Genomic DNA, 17,019 nt, shown 5'->3' on the forward strand with positions numbered 1-17,019 from the left:
ACCAATTTTAGGTCTGTTCATTATATGCTAATGGAATCCAAGTGCTGAGCCTTGAGAATATTTTGGGGGGGGTAAGGGGGGGGGATACATTCCATTTAATCCACAGCTGTAAAAAGCTAGACACCATGTTGCATCCACAGATGATCTCTGACACGGGTGAACGGATGGCTTACAAAAATACCAGTATGACTCTCCTTTCCAATGTGGAGACTCCCTTTATGAAAGCCGTTTTTTTGCTTAACAAAGTAGTCATTCAAGACACCTGGATTTCAGAGTGCTGGTAAATACTTAAGGTGGAACCCTTAATCCCCAAATACTGTAATTTGATAGGCTCTCTTATTTGTATAGTTTTCATATAAAAATGTTACTTAAATCTTATTACCATGCTAAACCAGAAGGGAGCTCTGGCACTTTCTTCTCCCTTCATGCCTAGAGGCTAATAAAACCCATGACTGTTGAATTCCTTATTCAATCAAAAGGCTTGGAAGTCTTCATCTCATTTAAATTAACCCAGGCTAACTGTATAAACGTGCAAAGTCACGGGGGTTGGAGGAAGCCGATTCAGTCAGGGTTCCACAACAGCAGTGATAACGGATCAAGAAACCGAAGGAATAAAATCCCAAGGAGACCGAAGAGTTTTATCCCTGTCTACTAAGAACTTGGGAGGTGACTCCTCTCTCAATGTCTTCAGCTTCTGATCTCATTCCTACAATCTATAGCCACTGTTATCCAGGGTTAATGGCACTGCTATAGTTACAACTTTCGAGAATTGGTTACAAGAAGCCTTGGTTTTTGGGGTTTTTAACATTTGGTTTTTTTTACACCACAATGTGTTATAGAGAGGAGCACAGCAGAGCAAGATTTTGACCTTAGGCCCTTTTTATTGTTGGAGGTTGAAGACGGGGTGGGGGCTGTCAGATATTTACCAGTGTTTTCCATACAGCCAATGGCTTCCCCATGTCAGCAGACAGATCCCAGCTGTAGTTTTCTTCCAATGATTTCTAAGCGTTTTAAAGAACACGGTCATCTTCTCCTAGGGATTTGCTAGGTGAATAGAAGCAGAAAAAGAAAAAGATCAGTACCCAAGGCCATTGTGTAGAGGCCCCACGACGCCGTCCAATTGCCCATCATCCCCGTTTTCCTTCCCTCACTTCTGTTCCTGGTTACCGCTCCTCCGGCCTCCTCCCACCTGCTTCCTTCCGGGCTCAGCAAATCTTCTCACTGCCCACCTGCCTCTTCTTTCTTTCCTTACTTCCTTCTACCTGAACTCACTTCTTCCCCCGCTCTGCTCACTTAGGCCTCACTGTATCAGAAGCAAGGAGGGGTGGGAGAGCAGAGAAGAAGGGAATTCCAGGCTTCCTGCTTCTCTTTCTTCTTACAGTCACTATACCACTGTTTAAGAGTGTTTGTCTAAATAAACATTTTTAAAAATTAAAAGAAAATAGAAACTAATAAAAGGGATGCCCAGGTGGCTCAGTTGGTTGAGGGACCGACTTCGGCTCAGGCCATGATCTCTCGGTTCGGGAGTTCATGCCCCACATCTGGCTCACTGCTGTCAGCGCAGAGCCCCTTTCAGATTCTTTGTTCCCCTCTCTCCCTGCCTCTCCCCCACAATGTCTCTCAAAAATAAACATTAAAAAGTTTTTAATAAATGTTTGCCTATTATACATAAATGACTCAATAGATAAGTAATATAAACTATTCAAAATAGAGGAAAACACTAGCCACTCAATAGGAAAATAAGCAGAGAGCACGCACAGAAAATTCCATGAAGCGCTAATACAAATGACTGTGAAAATGTTCAACTTCCTGAGTAATCAAAGACATGCAAACTCCAAAGAACTATCACTGCTCACCTCTAAAATTAACAAGTTTTTTAAATGAGCATATTCACAGATGACAAGATGAGAAGAGAGACTCTCACGCACTCCTATGAGCAAGGAAAATGAACACAACTTTACTAAAAAGCCAAGTGACAATATAGATCCTTATTCTGTTTGTTTTCTTTACAGCGTTGATCATGTGAGGATCCTTATTTGCTGATTTATCAGCCTCGCCCACTGGAAAGCAAACGCCAGGAGAGCAAGCACTTAGCTCTGGTCCCGGCTGGATCCCCAGTGCCTAAGATAAGACCTGGCCCATAACAGTCCTTGGACAGCTAGCTAACTGCTGAATGTGATAGGGTTCAGGACATACTACCCCAAAATACGGCAACTTAGCACGTTGAGTATTTTAAGCTAAAGGAGTTTGAGAAACTGTCAAAAGCAGGAAGGTCCCTTTGGCCTCCTCACCTGACTCTATTTCCCTGAAACAGGTCATAAATTCCTCATATGAGGCACCCCATCCCTAAACCCAGAAGAAAGGAGCATCGCCTGCAAAGAAAAAAAGATGCCAAGAAGAATCCTAATGAACATGCCTTGCTAAGTTTCCCATTAACTTCAATTTCCTGGTACTCAACCTAGCATATTCCTCCACTGCTGTCCACTCTTCATCAAACCTAATTTTCTATCCACTGACCACCGAGCTGCTCTTAGCTAGAAACCTCACTTGCCCACCGGAAGGAAGGGAGAGCAGAAACCAAGCCAGGTTTGTGCCTGGGGGAGCTACTGCATAAGGATTTCCATCATTAGGTTTCGAATGGAGGTTTGTGGAGAAACGGAATGTGTGCGGTTGAGGCGATAGTGAGTTTGGGATGCCTGTAGGCCACCCAAGTGGATATCCAAAGGATCGGTGGATGCCTGGATTTTTGAGTTAAACAGTTGTGCGTTAAGAGAAGTTGGCTAGAAGATACAGACTGGAGACTCCTCAGTGTGAAGGAGGTCGTTTGACTGCAGATAAAACAAAACAACACACACACAAACCCCACCCAAGGCTGGGGCATCTGGGTGGCTCAGTTGGTTAAGCATCGGACTTCGGCTCAGGTCATGATTTCGCAGTTTGTGGGTTGGAGCCCTGAGTCGGGCTCTGTGCTGACAGCTCAGAGCCTGGAGCCTGCTTCAGATTCGTGTCTCCCTCTCTCTGCCCCTGTACCACACACGCACTGTCTCTCAAAAATAAACAAAACATTAAAAAAATAATTTCTAAAAAAAATCACTCAAGGCATGGGTAGAAAGTCTGTTTAAAGATCCAATGGAACTCCGTTTTCGTCACAAAATAGTGATTCGTATTTATAAAAGTGTGCAAACGCGCAGGCAATCTAGTGGTGGAAAAAACACTGGTGCAAGGGTCCTGAGGCCTAGATTCCAGAGTAGCCTTATTACTTCCTGACAGTGAGAGCCTGGGTAAGTCATTTAACCTCTACCTCTCACTCCTTATTAGTAAAATCAGAATACACCACCTGCTCCTTTGGCTAAAAAGATCACATCTCAAAGAACTGTGAATGCACTCTGTAAATTTGTGTGTAAGTAAGTTGTGTGGCAATGTGCAATGTATTAGCTAACAGTGCATATTCCTTCTAAGTACCCAACAGAATTCTTCCTGCTCAATCTCTGTTAAAGTCTAAACGTTATATGTTCAAATCAACATCTCTCCTCTGCAAAAGCAGGCTGGCAGGTTGGTTGGTGGTGTTTTGCACTGTTTTTTAAAGAACTCCCAAATTCTAATTGTATTCAACCTTCCCCACCTATCACGTGGGGCTTTTCTCACTAGGCTGTGAACCCCCCCCCTCGGGGGCAGGTGCTGTCAATCCATCTCTAGCAAACAGAACCTAGTAAAGCCTCTGGAATGAATGAACCCATCCGTCGATCAGCAACTGCTCGACCCATATTTGCAAGTGAGTAAGCCGAAGCCCGAAGGGGAAAAGGGAGTAAGGGTCCCACAGGCTGGCGACAGCTCAGGTGCAGAACCCAGGCCAGCTGACTCCCAGAGTGGCNCTCCCGCTCCGCGCCCTGCCTTCCTGTGTGCTCCCTCAACCTTCCCCCGCGCTTTTAAGGGAAACCGCGCCCCCGCCCTCGGGTTCCGCTGCGCCTTCCCGACGCTCCGGGACCGTGCGGCGCGCGGGGGCCGCCGCCTGGGGGCCGCCTTCACTTCTCCTTCGCTCGTTTCTTCGTCCATTCGTTCCTTCCTCCCTCCGTTTGTCGCTCAACAGTATTTTATGGAAAGCCTACCAAGACAAACGCTGTTTTAGGACCTGGCACTAAATCCGAAAATAAGCGAACAGGGCAAATTTAGATCAGAAGTACGGGGCGGGGGGGGNGAGCTCTTCTACATGAGGCTGTCTCAACCTTTCTGAGTAAGGGGCGACTGATCTGAAGGAGAGGGAGCAGGTCCCCAAGGATCTGGAGGGAGGGAACAGCCCGTGCAAAAGCTCTAAGGCCTGAGGCAGTTTGGCAGGTGGGGGGCGGGGCGGGGCGAGGCAGAGGAGGACTTGGGGCGGGGGGTGGTCAGGAGTTTGGACGTTATACCACCGAATGGGACGTCAGCTGGCCTGGGTTCTGGTACCAGAGCTGTCGGAGCCTGTGTAACCCTTACTCACTCTTTCCCTTTGGGGTTCGGCTTACTCATTTGCAAAATGGGCCGAATAGTTCCTGATCGATTTGATTGGGCCACACTAGATAACGTGAACCTGCTACCCCCTCTCTCTGGAGGTTCCGTCTGTAAAGAAGATCATCATAAAACATACCTCCTAGCTATAAAATGTTGTGATATTGAAGGTATGGGAGACAGTTATTTTCATTTCTGTCCCAACTATTTAGAATATTTGCATTTGAAAATGAGTTGCTGGGGGCGCCTGGGCGGCTCAGTAAGTTGGGCCTCCAACTCTGGAGTTCAGCTCAGGCATGATCTCGAGGTTCCTGGGTTTGAGCCCCATATTAGGCTCTGTGCTGATAACGCAGAGCCTGCTTGAGATTCTCTCCCTAGCTCTCTCTGCCCCTCCCCCTCCCTCTTTCTCTAAATAAATAAATACATTTTTTTAAGAAAAGAAAATGAGTTGCTGAACTGCGTCCCTGTAGGCTAGAAAAATCTGGGACTAGATGCTGGATGGTCCAATGGGCAGACTAAGCTTTAAGGCTGCAGTAAAACAGTTCCCAAAAATGAGAGAAGTTCTGCCTGGATGAACTTAACCATAATTTCCCAATCAGAAAATCTAGAAAGAAGTTTTTTCTTAAAATTTAGGAGAGGAAAACTCGATTTTATTTGAATGGAAGCCGTGTACTGTTGGACGGATCAGGCATCACAAGGCGGATGCCCAGAGTGCCTGTGAAGATGGCTGGGCTGGCAGGTCTCTGCGACCTGGGAGAAAGCCACACCCCAGAAGAGAGGCAGCTGCTCCTTGGGAGGTCAAACACAGACATGCGTAGCAGATCTGGCCTCACTGGGGACCATCTCTAATAGAAAAGTGCTCATCAGGCCAAGGGGGGATACTTGTTAGTTTACGTTCTTTCTTTAACATGTAGGTTTTATTTATTGCAGCCAGCATGGTGGCGAATGGGGATGGTGATGTCACTCTGTTGTGTTCCCAGCAGAGAAATCTGGAAACAACTCCCAGGCTTCTATATGGATTATGAAACCAGAAAAGATGAGGGGCGCCTGGGTGGCTCAGTCGGTTAAGCGTCCGACTTCGGCTCAGGTCATGATCTCATGGTTCGTGGGTTTGAGCCCCGCGTCAGGCTCTGTGCTGGCAGCTGGCTCAGAGCCTGGAGCCTGCTTCAGATTCTGTCTCCCTCTCTCTCTGACCCTCCCCTGCTCACGCTGTCTCTATCTCTCTCTCTGAAAAATAAATAAAACATTAAAAAAAAAAGAAAGAAACCAGAAAAGATGAGACATCTCGACACAATACAAACCTCAGAATTACATGTGTGACAGAGGCATGTGGTGGGGGCTGGGGGCACATGCGGTGGGGGCAGGTCTCTGAAAGAGACCTTATGTTCCCTTCTTCAATTGCACGCTTGTATAGATAGAAACAGTGGGTCCTATGACTCAGATATGTCACCTGCAAATGGGAAGTATCTGCATCAAAATAGGACTAAGTCAGAAATTAGTCATAAATTCATCTTCAAGGAGTTAACGGGACCCATTACACGACACGTATGTACTGACATTTTAATGCATTGTGGTCGTATCCTATTTAGTTTTGAAGTTATATAACTCATACTATTAATATTTTCCCTATGGTAACTACCTTTTTTTGGCTACGGTTGGCCCCTTGGTTAAGCTAACTATTGTCCCCTCAAATCGTTTCCAGCGGGACACAGTTATAAATTGACTAAGGATTGTCCATGCTTTATCGAACTTAAACTTCCACCTCTTCACTCCCACCCCAGGAGGGATTATAGGGAAAGCCGCATCTTAAACATGTAGCTTGGAAATGTGTAAAGACACAAATGACTCTAAAACATGGAAACTTCCCAAATGCTCTTTTCAGGCATCATTACCAGCATTGAGTGCTGGACATGGAGATGTACCACCTGTTGTCCCAGCTGCTAGGGGTGGTTTGGGCAGACCGCCTTCAGCTGTCGGCCCCTTCAGGGACAGCCTCCAATGCAGTGAGCCTTCTTGACCAATATCACGCCCTTTTGTGGATGGCCCACATATGGTGACTGATCTAGGAGAGAATTCAAAAGTTGGTCATTTGGCCCAAAGCAAAACACCTCTGAGAGCCGCACAGATCCTCACAGGGGCAGCTGAGGCTGTCCGGATACATCACAGCTATATTCTCCCTCTTCCCAATCTTGTGTTCTTCTCACCCTTCCTCAAAAGTGTTGGTAGTGAACGCTAAGCACTGTGGTACAGAGAATAATGACCCCCTAAAGATATCCTTAACCCCTGGAACCTCTTACTCTTTTGCAGGGCTGATTAAGTTAAGGCTCTTGAGCTGGGAAGATGATCCCAAATTACCCAGGTGGGTCCAATATAATCACAAGGATAAGGGTCATTAGAAGAAGGAGACCAGAAATCAGAGAGAGGGGGCAGTAAATGTGAAAGTGGTAAATAGTTTATAAGTTAAAGAGAATATTCGAGAAATCTGGGTGAAGAGTATACTGCCAGGAGGTAGTCCGCATAGTTTAAGATGCACACAGTAATTCACCCTCCAGCGCCAGTGACTGGATTAAAAATTGAGCATGTAGCTCAATTTAGACCAAAGAGTCTTAATGATGAGTCCACTGAGAGATCTCAGGAAAGATTTCATTCTCCTTGAAGGGTGGGATTCAAGAAAGAGATGGCAACGGGCCTTAAAACCATTATGCTCCCGCTCGGTGAAATAAGCCAGTCACAAAGACCACATATTGTGTGATTCTGTTTACACGAAACATCCAGAATTAGCAAGTACATAGAGATGGCAAGCAGAGCAGAGGCTGCCCAGGGTTGGGTTAGGGGGTGGTTGGGGAGAAATGGAAAATGGTTGCTAATGGATTTGAGATTTCTTTTGGGAAACGATGAAATGTGCTATGGATGGCTGAGGTGATGGCTGAGTGCAGAAATAAAAAGGGGCCAATTGCGTGGCATGGGAATTGTACCCATCGTGCGGCTGAGCTGAAAATGGCAGAGATGGACCTGCTTTCTCCCTCCGGCAGGATCATCCGTGTATATATCTGAAACTGCTGAGGGGGGGAAGCTGAACAGACTCCATCCTAGAAAGGCTCTTGGCTGGGCCCCATCTATTCACGTTCTATATTTTGCCTCCAAATAAACCAAAGAAGCTATGTTCCCACTTCAAGGGAGAAACAACAAAGTCAATCACTCTCTGAGTTTTGGCCGAGGCACCCACACACCTGATAACACCCAAGAAGAACCGGATCCCGAACACGTTCCAGGATGTTAGCCTCTAACACACCTCGGCTGACGCTGGCCTCCATACCCCCGCACCCCTTCCTTCCGTAATTTATGACACCTGTTATTCACCTGGCATCTACCTTTAATCACACCCTGCCCTGGATTCCTAAAGGAACACGTACCCCAGGCCCCTTTCCAATATAAACCCCTAACCCCAAGCCACAGTGAGACTCCTCCTTTCCTTTCTGAGTCTCCCAGACACTCTGCCTACTCTTATTTACTTATCACTCACACTATTCAGCAAACTCAGTCTTCACTTTCTCCAACTTGTATTTGATTTCTATCCTGCGCGAATCCAAGGACCATCTTGGCTGGCCCTGCAGAACCCTCTGGGTCCTCAAACCCAGCCTGCCTGCATCGCAGCCACAACTACCCTTCAGCCACGAAGGAAACCAGCTTGGGCCAATGCTACTTCACAGGGGACGGGAGGGGAAAGACAGAAAGACCCTGGGTCTGTGGTAACATCATCGAGCCAGATGGTCGTCCTGCGTCCAGAGCTTGCTCAAACTCTGGACATCCTATTGCGTGAAATAATACATTCCCTTATTGTGTATGCTGTTTAAGTCAGGGGTTTCTGTTTCTTGAAGCCAAGAGCACTGAACTGATAACCTGCAAGGTTATCACAGGCTTGGGTAGAAGACATGGTAAGGACAGTGTTTTTATAAAGATAATGTGAAGTTTTTATGAGGAATATGGGTGAAAGCAGATGGCAGATACCACTGATATCAATGATATGCTTAAATGTTTATTGTTCCTAAAATCATTCTCCAGCCATTCCCCTGGCCCCTGGGCCCATGCCATGCTTGCTGTCTACAGACTCACTAACAATAAAAGGGAAAGGTTTAAAAAACCCGAGGTAGTCCTCATCATCACAAACAGACTTCTATGTCGTATCTCAGATGAAATCTGCCTGTGGAATAGAAGTCAGAACTTCTATCTGGGAAAATTATGCATGAATTCTTTTAACATTCCTTTTTGGTTTATTTACTTACTTTATGCATACAGATTCTTCTTTAGACTACTTTGTTTCCCCTAAGAAAAAGTATAAATGGTGTTCTTGTGGTATTTATCTTAAATCTCTTCCTTATTGTGACCTTTAATATCCACTGCATCTACTACTACCAGATTGGAAACATGTAAATGAGGCCTTTTAAGAAACCAGCAGATTCCTAGGAGAGAGAATATCTTCCACAATGTAACACGGGATTTTATCAGACCCTTTGTAATACCCATTCTCACGCATGATCTGTTTGGGCCTGCCTTTTTCTGAATGGGACTTCTCTTATTAATGTGTCTCCTTGTCATCCTTTGCCACCTACTCCTCCTGCGACGTCTGGCCCTGGCTGGCACCTTCTAGCTGCCTGTTTAATAGAGGAGTGAAAAGCTACAGAGGTGGGGTCCTCATTGATTGCATCAAACAAGATCTCCAATTTTTCTTTTTTTCAAAACCTAGTCTCCCAGAGTAATTCAATTCCAGGTATTCTGAAACGAGAAGCAGGTAATTCTACCTATAATTAATTTTGAGTAAGTTTTTCAAGACTTTATTTTTTAGAGGAGTTTTAGGTTTATAACAAAATTCAGAGGAAGGTACAGAGATTTTTCCGTATATGTCCCTATGCCTACACTTGCATAGCCTCCTACGTTATCAACTTCTCTCGCCAGAGTGGCACATTTGTTACAATTGATGAACCTATATTGACACATCAGAATCACCCAAAGTCTGTAGTTTACCCCACTGTTAACTCTTGGTGTGATACATCTCAGGGGTTTAAAGAAAGTATAATGGCATATATCCATCATGATAATATTGTACAGAGTAATTTTCCACTACCCTAAAAACCCTGTGTTCTGCCTCTTTACCTCTCTCCACTCCCACCCTGTAAACACTGATTTTTCTTGTATTAATAATTTTACCTTTTCCAGAATGTCTTATAATTGGAGTCATACATTTTATAGCCTTTTCAAATAGGCTGCTTTCACTTTGTAATATACATTTAAATTTTCTTCATGTCTTTATGGCCTGATAGCTCATTTCTTTTTAGCACCAAAACATACTCCATTAGATGTACCACAGTTTATATATTCAACTCCTAAAGGACACCTTGCTTCTAAGTTTGGGCAATTATGAGTAAGTCTGCCATAAACATATGTGTGGAGGTTTTTGTGTAGACATGTCTTCAACGTCTTTGGACAAATACCAAGAAGCATGATTGCTGGCTCATATGATAAGAATATGTTTACTTTTATAAGAAACCACTGAACTGTCTTCCAAAGTGGGTGTACTACTTTGCGTTCCTTTCGACAATGTTTGAGAGTTCCTCTTGCTCCACATCCTTACCAGCATTTGGTGGTGTCCAGTGTTCCAGATTTGGGGCATTTTAATAGGTGTGTAGTGGTATCTCATTGTTGTTTTAATCCACATTTTCCGATGACATGTGATGCAGAACATATTTTCATATGCTTGTTTGCGATCACCTGTATATTTTTTTGGTGAGGGGTCTGTAAAGGTTTTTGGCCTATTTTAAAAATCAGATTGTTTTCTTATTGCTGAGTCTTCAGAGTTCATTGTATATTTTGAATAGTTGTCCATTACCAGATGTGTCTTTTACAAATGTCTTCTCCCAGTTTGTGGCTTGTCTTCTTTTTTTTAAAGTTTATTTTATTTTGAGAGAGAGAGCATGAGCTGGGGCAGGGTCAGAGAGAGGGAGAGAGAAACAGAGAGAGAGAGAGAGAGAGAGAGAGAGAGAATCCCAAGCTGGCTCTGTGCTACCAGTGCAGAGCCCAATGCAGGACTCAAACTCTTGACTATGAGATCATGACCTAAGCTGAAATCGAGAGTCAGTTGCTTAACCAACTGAGCCACTCAGACACCTCTGTGGCTTGTCTTCTAATTCTCTTGATATTGCCTCTTGCACAAAATAATTTTTTCATCTTAATGAAGAGCAGCTTATCAGTTTTTTTTCTTTCAGGGATCATGTTTAGTGTTGTATCTGAAAAGGCATCACCACACCCAAGGTCACCTAGGTTTTCTCTTATCCTATCTTCTAGGAGTTTTATGGATTTGTATCTTAAATGTAGGCCTATAATCCAAAACTTTGAAGTAACTTTTGTGAAGAGTATAAGGTCTGTGTTTAGATTTTTTTTTTTTTTTTTGGCATGTAGATGTCCAGCTTTTCCAGCTCCTTTTGTTGAAGAGACTATCGTTGTTCCATTGTACTGCCTTTGTTCTTTTCCAAAGTTCATTTCATTATATTTATGTGGCTCTATTTCTGGGCTCTCTATTTTGTTACATTTGTCTCTCTATTTTTTCATCAATACCACAGTGTCTTGATTACTGTAGCTTGGAAGTAAGTCTTAAAATTGGGTAGCATCTGTCCTCCAACTTTGTTCTTCTACTTCAATATTATGTTGGCTATTTGGGGGGCCATTAGCCTCTCTACATAAATTTTAAAGTCAATTTGTCAATATCCATTAGCTGATTTGCTGGGACTTTGATTGAGATCATAATGAATCTATGGATAAAATTGAAAGGAACTGACATCTTGACAATATGGAGTCTTTCTATCCATGAACATGGAATATCTCTCTGTTTATTTAATTCTTCTTTTATTTCATTTATCAGAGAAGAAAAATATAAAAGAGAGTTAACAGACGTAGAAGAGAGCATGAGAAGATCCCATAACCATCTAGTGGTATCTCCAGAAGGAAAGAATAGAGAATAGGAAGAAGCAGTACTCAAAAATACTGGCAGATATATCAAACTGAAACTGCCTAACACTAAAAGCAAAATCCTAAAAGCAGCCACAGGAAGAAGAAGGCAAAGGAATTAACTGAAAATGTATAAGCATATGTGGGAAAGGAAACATAGGTGGGGGTTCAGTTCTTGTTCTGCCATTAGTCTCTGACCTGTAGCAAATCTGCCCCTCCACTACCCATTCCATACTTCCTCACCTTAGGCCAGGCTTCAGCCGGTTAAAATTTGGGGTAGGAGATCAAATCTTCATTCTCAGAGGACTGAGTTTGAGGTCCTGCCTGGATAGACACACAGTAGTCCCTCATTAATATTTGCCCTTCGACTTGGCAATATAAAGAAGTGTTCAAGGATCCCCTGGGTTTCATGCATATAACTCCCTGCTCTCATTGTATAGCAACAACTTTATTTGCCCTCAAAAGCTGGGTAAAAGTCCCTCACCAGGAGAGACATCTTTTGCTTAAGGTCCCCGATGACTCTTTTCTGTCTTCACTTTATGCAGGCTTGGCTACAAACTGAGTCAGTAGAACTGAGCCAGCTCAACAAAGAATGCAAAACCTGGCATCAGGTGTAGATTCTGTTAGTTGAGCTCTAGACCCTAGATATTTCCTTAGTAAGGATGCTCCCTTTCTCACATACGAATCCAAATGTTCCTGTCTTTCTCCTAGTTTCCCTAGAAATATAGAAACTAGGAAGGACAGGATTTTAGTACTGGAAGACTTTCTGTGGCGTGTCCAGCTCTGCCTAATTTAAGCACCTCTCAATATGGAATCATGAGAGTTTGCAGGATCAATCATACACACTCTTCCTTCTCCTTCTCCTTCTCCTTCTCCTTCTCCTTCTCCTCTCCTCTCCTCTCCTCTCCTCTCCTCTCCTCTCCTCTCCTCTCCTCACTGCTGTTTTTCTCTATAAACCTTCCCTTACACCTTCAATAGTATTTGTATGAGACAGTGTGTGTTTGCCTGTGTGTGTACATGTGTATGCATGGCATCCACACCCTTCATGCATTGCCAGCTATCTTAGCCTGCATTCTACGAAAGCAGAGGCTGAGAGCTATAATGTATTGTTAGTTTTTAAGACATGCAATTCCAGGAGGAGAAAAAGAAAGAGGAATAAGGAAGTGAGGCAGCAAAAGCAGGACAGCCCAAATGAAGATGTGTCGTCGAGCTGGCCACTCTTAAGTGTGACCTATTGCTTCATCCAAGGGGACTGTCCTCCAAATATCCACATCAACTAAGTCTCAGAACTGTCCCAGAAGGAGAAGTAGGGAAGGATCTATTCCAGCTCTTGCCTCAAGTGCAGGCACAGGTGCTGAGCAGGGTCGCATAGCAGTATCGACAAGGCTGCGAGGAATAGAAATCAAGAGCCTTGAGCCACACACTCAGGATGGGTGTGATCTGGCTGTGCCCCTCCAAAGTCAGAGCACATGCAAAGCTGGTTGCCACAGTGACAGCTGGACAAGAGAGGGGTCCTTAGACATAAACTGATGCGTAGGATGTGTCAGATACATTGGCTTAAAGCATAACCCTGATTTTTGCCTGTGTACCCAGTGGCTTCATGATATATAATAACCAGTTGGTAGTCTAAGCTTTAAATCCAGTAAAAATATTGTTCTCTTGGTACCAGCATTTCTATTTTAGATATTAAGTTTTTCATACAAATGGGGACATGGAGTAAACATTTTAGAAGGAGGTCACTGGGCATTCATGAGATGTGCTACTCCCAATTCTACTACTTGATTCCCTGGCTCATGTATTCTAGTAAAAGGGAGAAAAGAACCACACATTGTGCAGGTTCAAAGAATATTCTCTATCTTGCAAGCAACAATCCTTATTGAAAGTGCTACTTACCCAGCTGGAAGCACAAGTGAATTTTAATAGACGATTCCACTCTTCTATGAGACCAGCTGCCTCTGGGTGTCGGGTACATGATAAGATCAGTGATTCTAATGAGCTACAGCCCATTATCTAATGTGGACTCCTTGGTTAGAAGCAATGCTGTGCAAGATACTGTGACCATTTTTAAGGCCTCTGATAAGTCCCCTGACAGTGGTTCTGGCATGGCATGAGAGGCAGGGGAAATAAAAACCAATCTGTGGATCCTTCATGAGGTCTTGCTGTGAGCTCCATTCAACATCCTGATCTGCCTCTAGATTCCAGGGGTATTAGATCTGCTAAGTCTTAAGGGCTAAAGGACAAAGTTGATGTACCAAATGAGCAAAGGAGCCTTCTTATGCTCTGAACCCACTCAAATCCGATAGCTTTTCTTCATCTGTGAAATGGGCCACTACAGGACACAAAAATCTCATATTTGTTGCCACAAAAATATATGTGGTGGAGGGTACAGTGCCCAGAACCCTTCCTTCACTATGATTGTGTTCATGGAGTGGGCCAGCCAATATGATGTCCTTGGGTACAGAAGCAGGGAAAGTCTCTTGCCCTCTGTCATTGCATAGTCCTAGGATCACATAGATCACAATAATTTTTAAATCCTTTTTAGTTAATGTATAATACTGCAACATTTGGATACATCCCTTCATTGTTAAAAGATAGAGCTTTAAGATTTTAACTAAAAAACAAGATCTTTGAAGTCTTTTATGAATACATTCCTAGGGTTAATTTTTAAAACTGGAATCAGAGGAAATGACACTTCATTTTTTGCAATTTACATTTTCTTTGATTATGAGTAAAAATGCTTTTTATGTCCATCTAGCCATTTTCATTTTCTCTTCCATAAAATATTTGCTATGCTTTTTACTTGTATTTTTATTAGATGTTCCCAACTTGCCTCCTATGTTTATTTTTCTTTTTAAAATTCTCTAACTTGATGACCAAAGTGTCACATTTTAGGAACACAATATTATAGTAACTGGATTCTGGTGATAGTTTAATGTTTTTCTCATCAATTTGATACATGCTCTTTGTAGATTTAGGACAGTAGTCCTTTGACTTGTTTGTTGCAAATATTTTCCTGGTTTATTTGCCTTTGTACTTGGCTTATGATATGCTTTATGTGAAAAACAAAACAAAAACTTTGAATTGTATGTGGATGAATCTTTAAAAAATTTTTTTATGTTTATTTATTTTTGACAGAGAGAAAGATGGAGACAGAGCATGAGCAGGGGAGGGGCAGAGAGAGAGGGAGACACAAGATCAGAAGCAGGCTCCAGGCTCTGAGCTGTCAGCACAGAGACTGATGTGGGGCTCAAATTCAGACAGTGAGATCATGACCTAAGCCAAACTTGGATGCTTAACTGACTGAGCCACCCAGGCACCTCCAAATTTAATTAAGTTGGGTATCTCTATGCCCAACATGGGGCTTGAACTCATGACACCAAGATCAAGAATTGCATATTCTACCAACTGAGCCAGCCATGTGCCCTGTATGTGGATAAATCTTAATCATACTCTTGGAGAATGCTCTAATGATTAGAAATTCACACATATATCTTTCTGTGGTTTCATTTTCTTATAAAGCAAAAAAAATTCACCCATGACTATGTTTCTGTATCAAAATGTACCAAAATCTTTCCGACTTCAAGGTATTTACTGAGGCCCCTCATCACCTTGCTCCTACTTATTCTCCTCCAGACTCCCCCTGCATCATCTGTCTAAATCAGTTCCTCCTGCTACACTTGACCAAAGCTCCTATGTCCCTCATGGAATTAATAATAACCTGCGATTACATATTCCGTTGTGTGGTTGTTTAATGCCTGACCATTAAACCACAGTGTTCTAAATTCTGTAAGGGCAGTGACAACATTATTCTTTTTTCCTGCAGAGTAGCCGCATCCTAATATATATATATAATGCAGGTACTATTAAAGTTTGAATGAACCATGAACTTCCTCCACTCTCTAACTTCCTCCTTATACTAAGTTACACCCATATTTACTCAATACCACACACCACCTTCCTCCACTGTAAGTCTGGAAGAGAGTGTTCCCTCCTCCCACCCAAGGCTCATGCACACACCTACATTTTGTAGAGCACCCCCTTCTTCCTCTCTGAGAAATCCTCCTCATTAGTAATCTTCTCTCTGAAGTACTCTCTCCCTCCATCTCCACTGTCTTTCCCTCTTAGCATATAAAACCTACTCAAAACCCATCCACTTCAACACAGAAATATACCAAAATCTGTCTCTTCCAATCTTTCATTCCCTGCTACAATTTTAAAAATCAATTTATTACATCATTTATATACAACAAAATGCGCCCATTTTAGTGTACAACTCAGTGACTTTTGATGAATGTATATATTCCTATAGTGGCCACGATGGAAATATAGGACATTTCCATCACTGCCCCAGGGTCCTTCTGCCCTTCCTGGCCAACTTTCTCATGCCCTCAGTTGGCACCAAGCAGCGATGACTCTGCTTTCTGCTGCTGTACATTACATCTCTCTCTTTTAGAGTTTCATATAAATGGAATCACACAGTAGTTGCCTTTTGTCCCTGACTTCTTTCTCTCAACATAGTGTCTAACACACATCCATGTTGTTGGGTATATGAACAGTTTGCTCCTCTGCCAGTGGTAGCTTACTCTCAGGGTGTACTGCAAATTGTTTATGCACTCACCCATTGATGGATGTTTAAGTTGTTTTAAAGTTGGGAGTATTACAAATAAAGCTGCATTTAACATTTGTGTACAAGTCTTTGTGATCATACGTTTATGTTTTCACTTCTTTAGGGTAAATACGTAGAAATGTAATGGCTGGGTTATATGATAAAGTGTATTTTGAACTTTTTAATGAACTACCGAACTGTTTTCCAAAATAGTGTACCATTTCACATTCCCACCAGCAGTATATGAGAGGTCCAGTGGCTCCACATTCTCCCCAACACTTGGTATGTCAGTTTTTAAACTGTAGACATCCTAATGAGTCTAATTGTCTATTATATACCTTCTTAGGTTGAGCATCTATTCAAATATTTTGCTCATTTTAAAAAATTAGGTGAGAAGTCTTATTGAATTTTAAGAATTGTTTACATACTTTAGATACCAGTACTTTTTCAAGTATTTTTAATAAATATTTTCTCCCACTCTGTGATTTGCCTTTTCATTTTCACAGCAGAGTCTTTTGAAGAGCAAAAGGTCTAGATTTTGGTCAAGTACAATTTATTGACGTTTTTCTTTTATGGTTCAAACTTATGTGACCTATTTAAGAAATTTTTGCTTAACCCAAGATCATTAAGATTTTCTCCTATGTTTCCTTTTAGAAGCTCGATAGTTTTCCTTTATATTTAAGTCTATGATCTATTTTAAGTTACTTTTTCTGAGTGGTATGATGTAAGGGTTGACGTTTCTTTTTTCCATATGATTATATAGTTGTTCCAGCATTATTTTTCAAAATACTATCTTTTCTCCCACTGAAAAACCTTGCGAATCATTTGACCACAGATACATAGATCTATTTATGGACTTTTTATTCTGTTCTGTTGGTCTATGTGTTTATCCTTATGCCAATACTATCTTGATTAATAAGGCTTTGTAGGAA

General features: G+C 42.5%; 1 protein-coding gene across 2 annotated transcripts in view; it reads right to left on the bottom strand.

Moving 5' to 3' along the window:
* Positions 1-17,019, bottom strand: part of AGK (acylglycerol kinase) — a 103,978-nt gene that overhangs the window by 76,389 nt on the left and 10,570 nt on the right. The window contains exons 1-2 of one of the 2 annotated variants that reach the window (XM_077781044.1): positions 1,857-1,937; positions 927-1,044 (exon numbers count right to left, since the gene is read on the bottom strand). In XM_077781044.1, coding sequence (XP_077637170.1) covers positions 927-1,027 — 101 coding nt within the window. In that variant the 5' untranslated portion in view covers positions 1,028-1,044; positions 1,857-1,937. Of the gene's footprint in view, positions 1-926; positions 1,045-1,856; positions 1,938-17,019 lie in introns of those variants that run through there. The other variant, XM_077781045.1, reaches the window with a different exon arrangement.

Source organism: Crocuta crocuta, unplaced genomic scaffold (genome assembly GCF_008692635.1).
Source record: "Crocuta crocuta isolate KB4526 unplaced genomic scaffold, BGI_CrCroc_1.0 scaffold228, whole genome shotgun sequence".
Taxonomy (NCBI): Eukaryota; Metazoa; Chordata; class Mammalia; order Carnivora; family Hyaenidae; genus Crocuta; species Crocuta crocuta.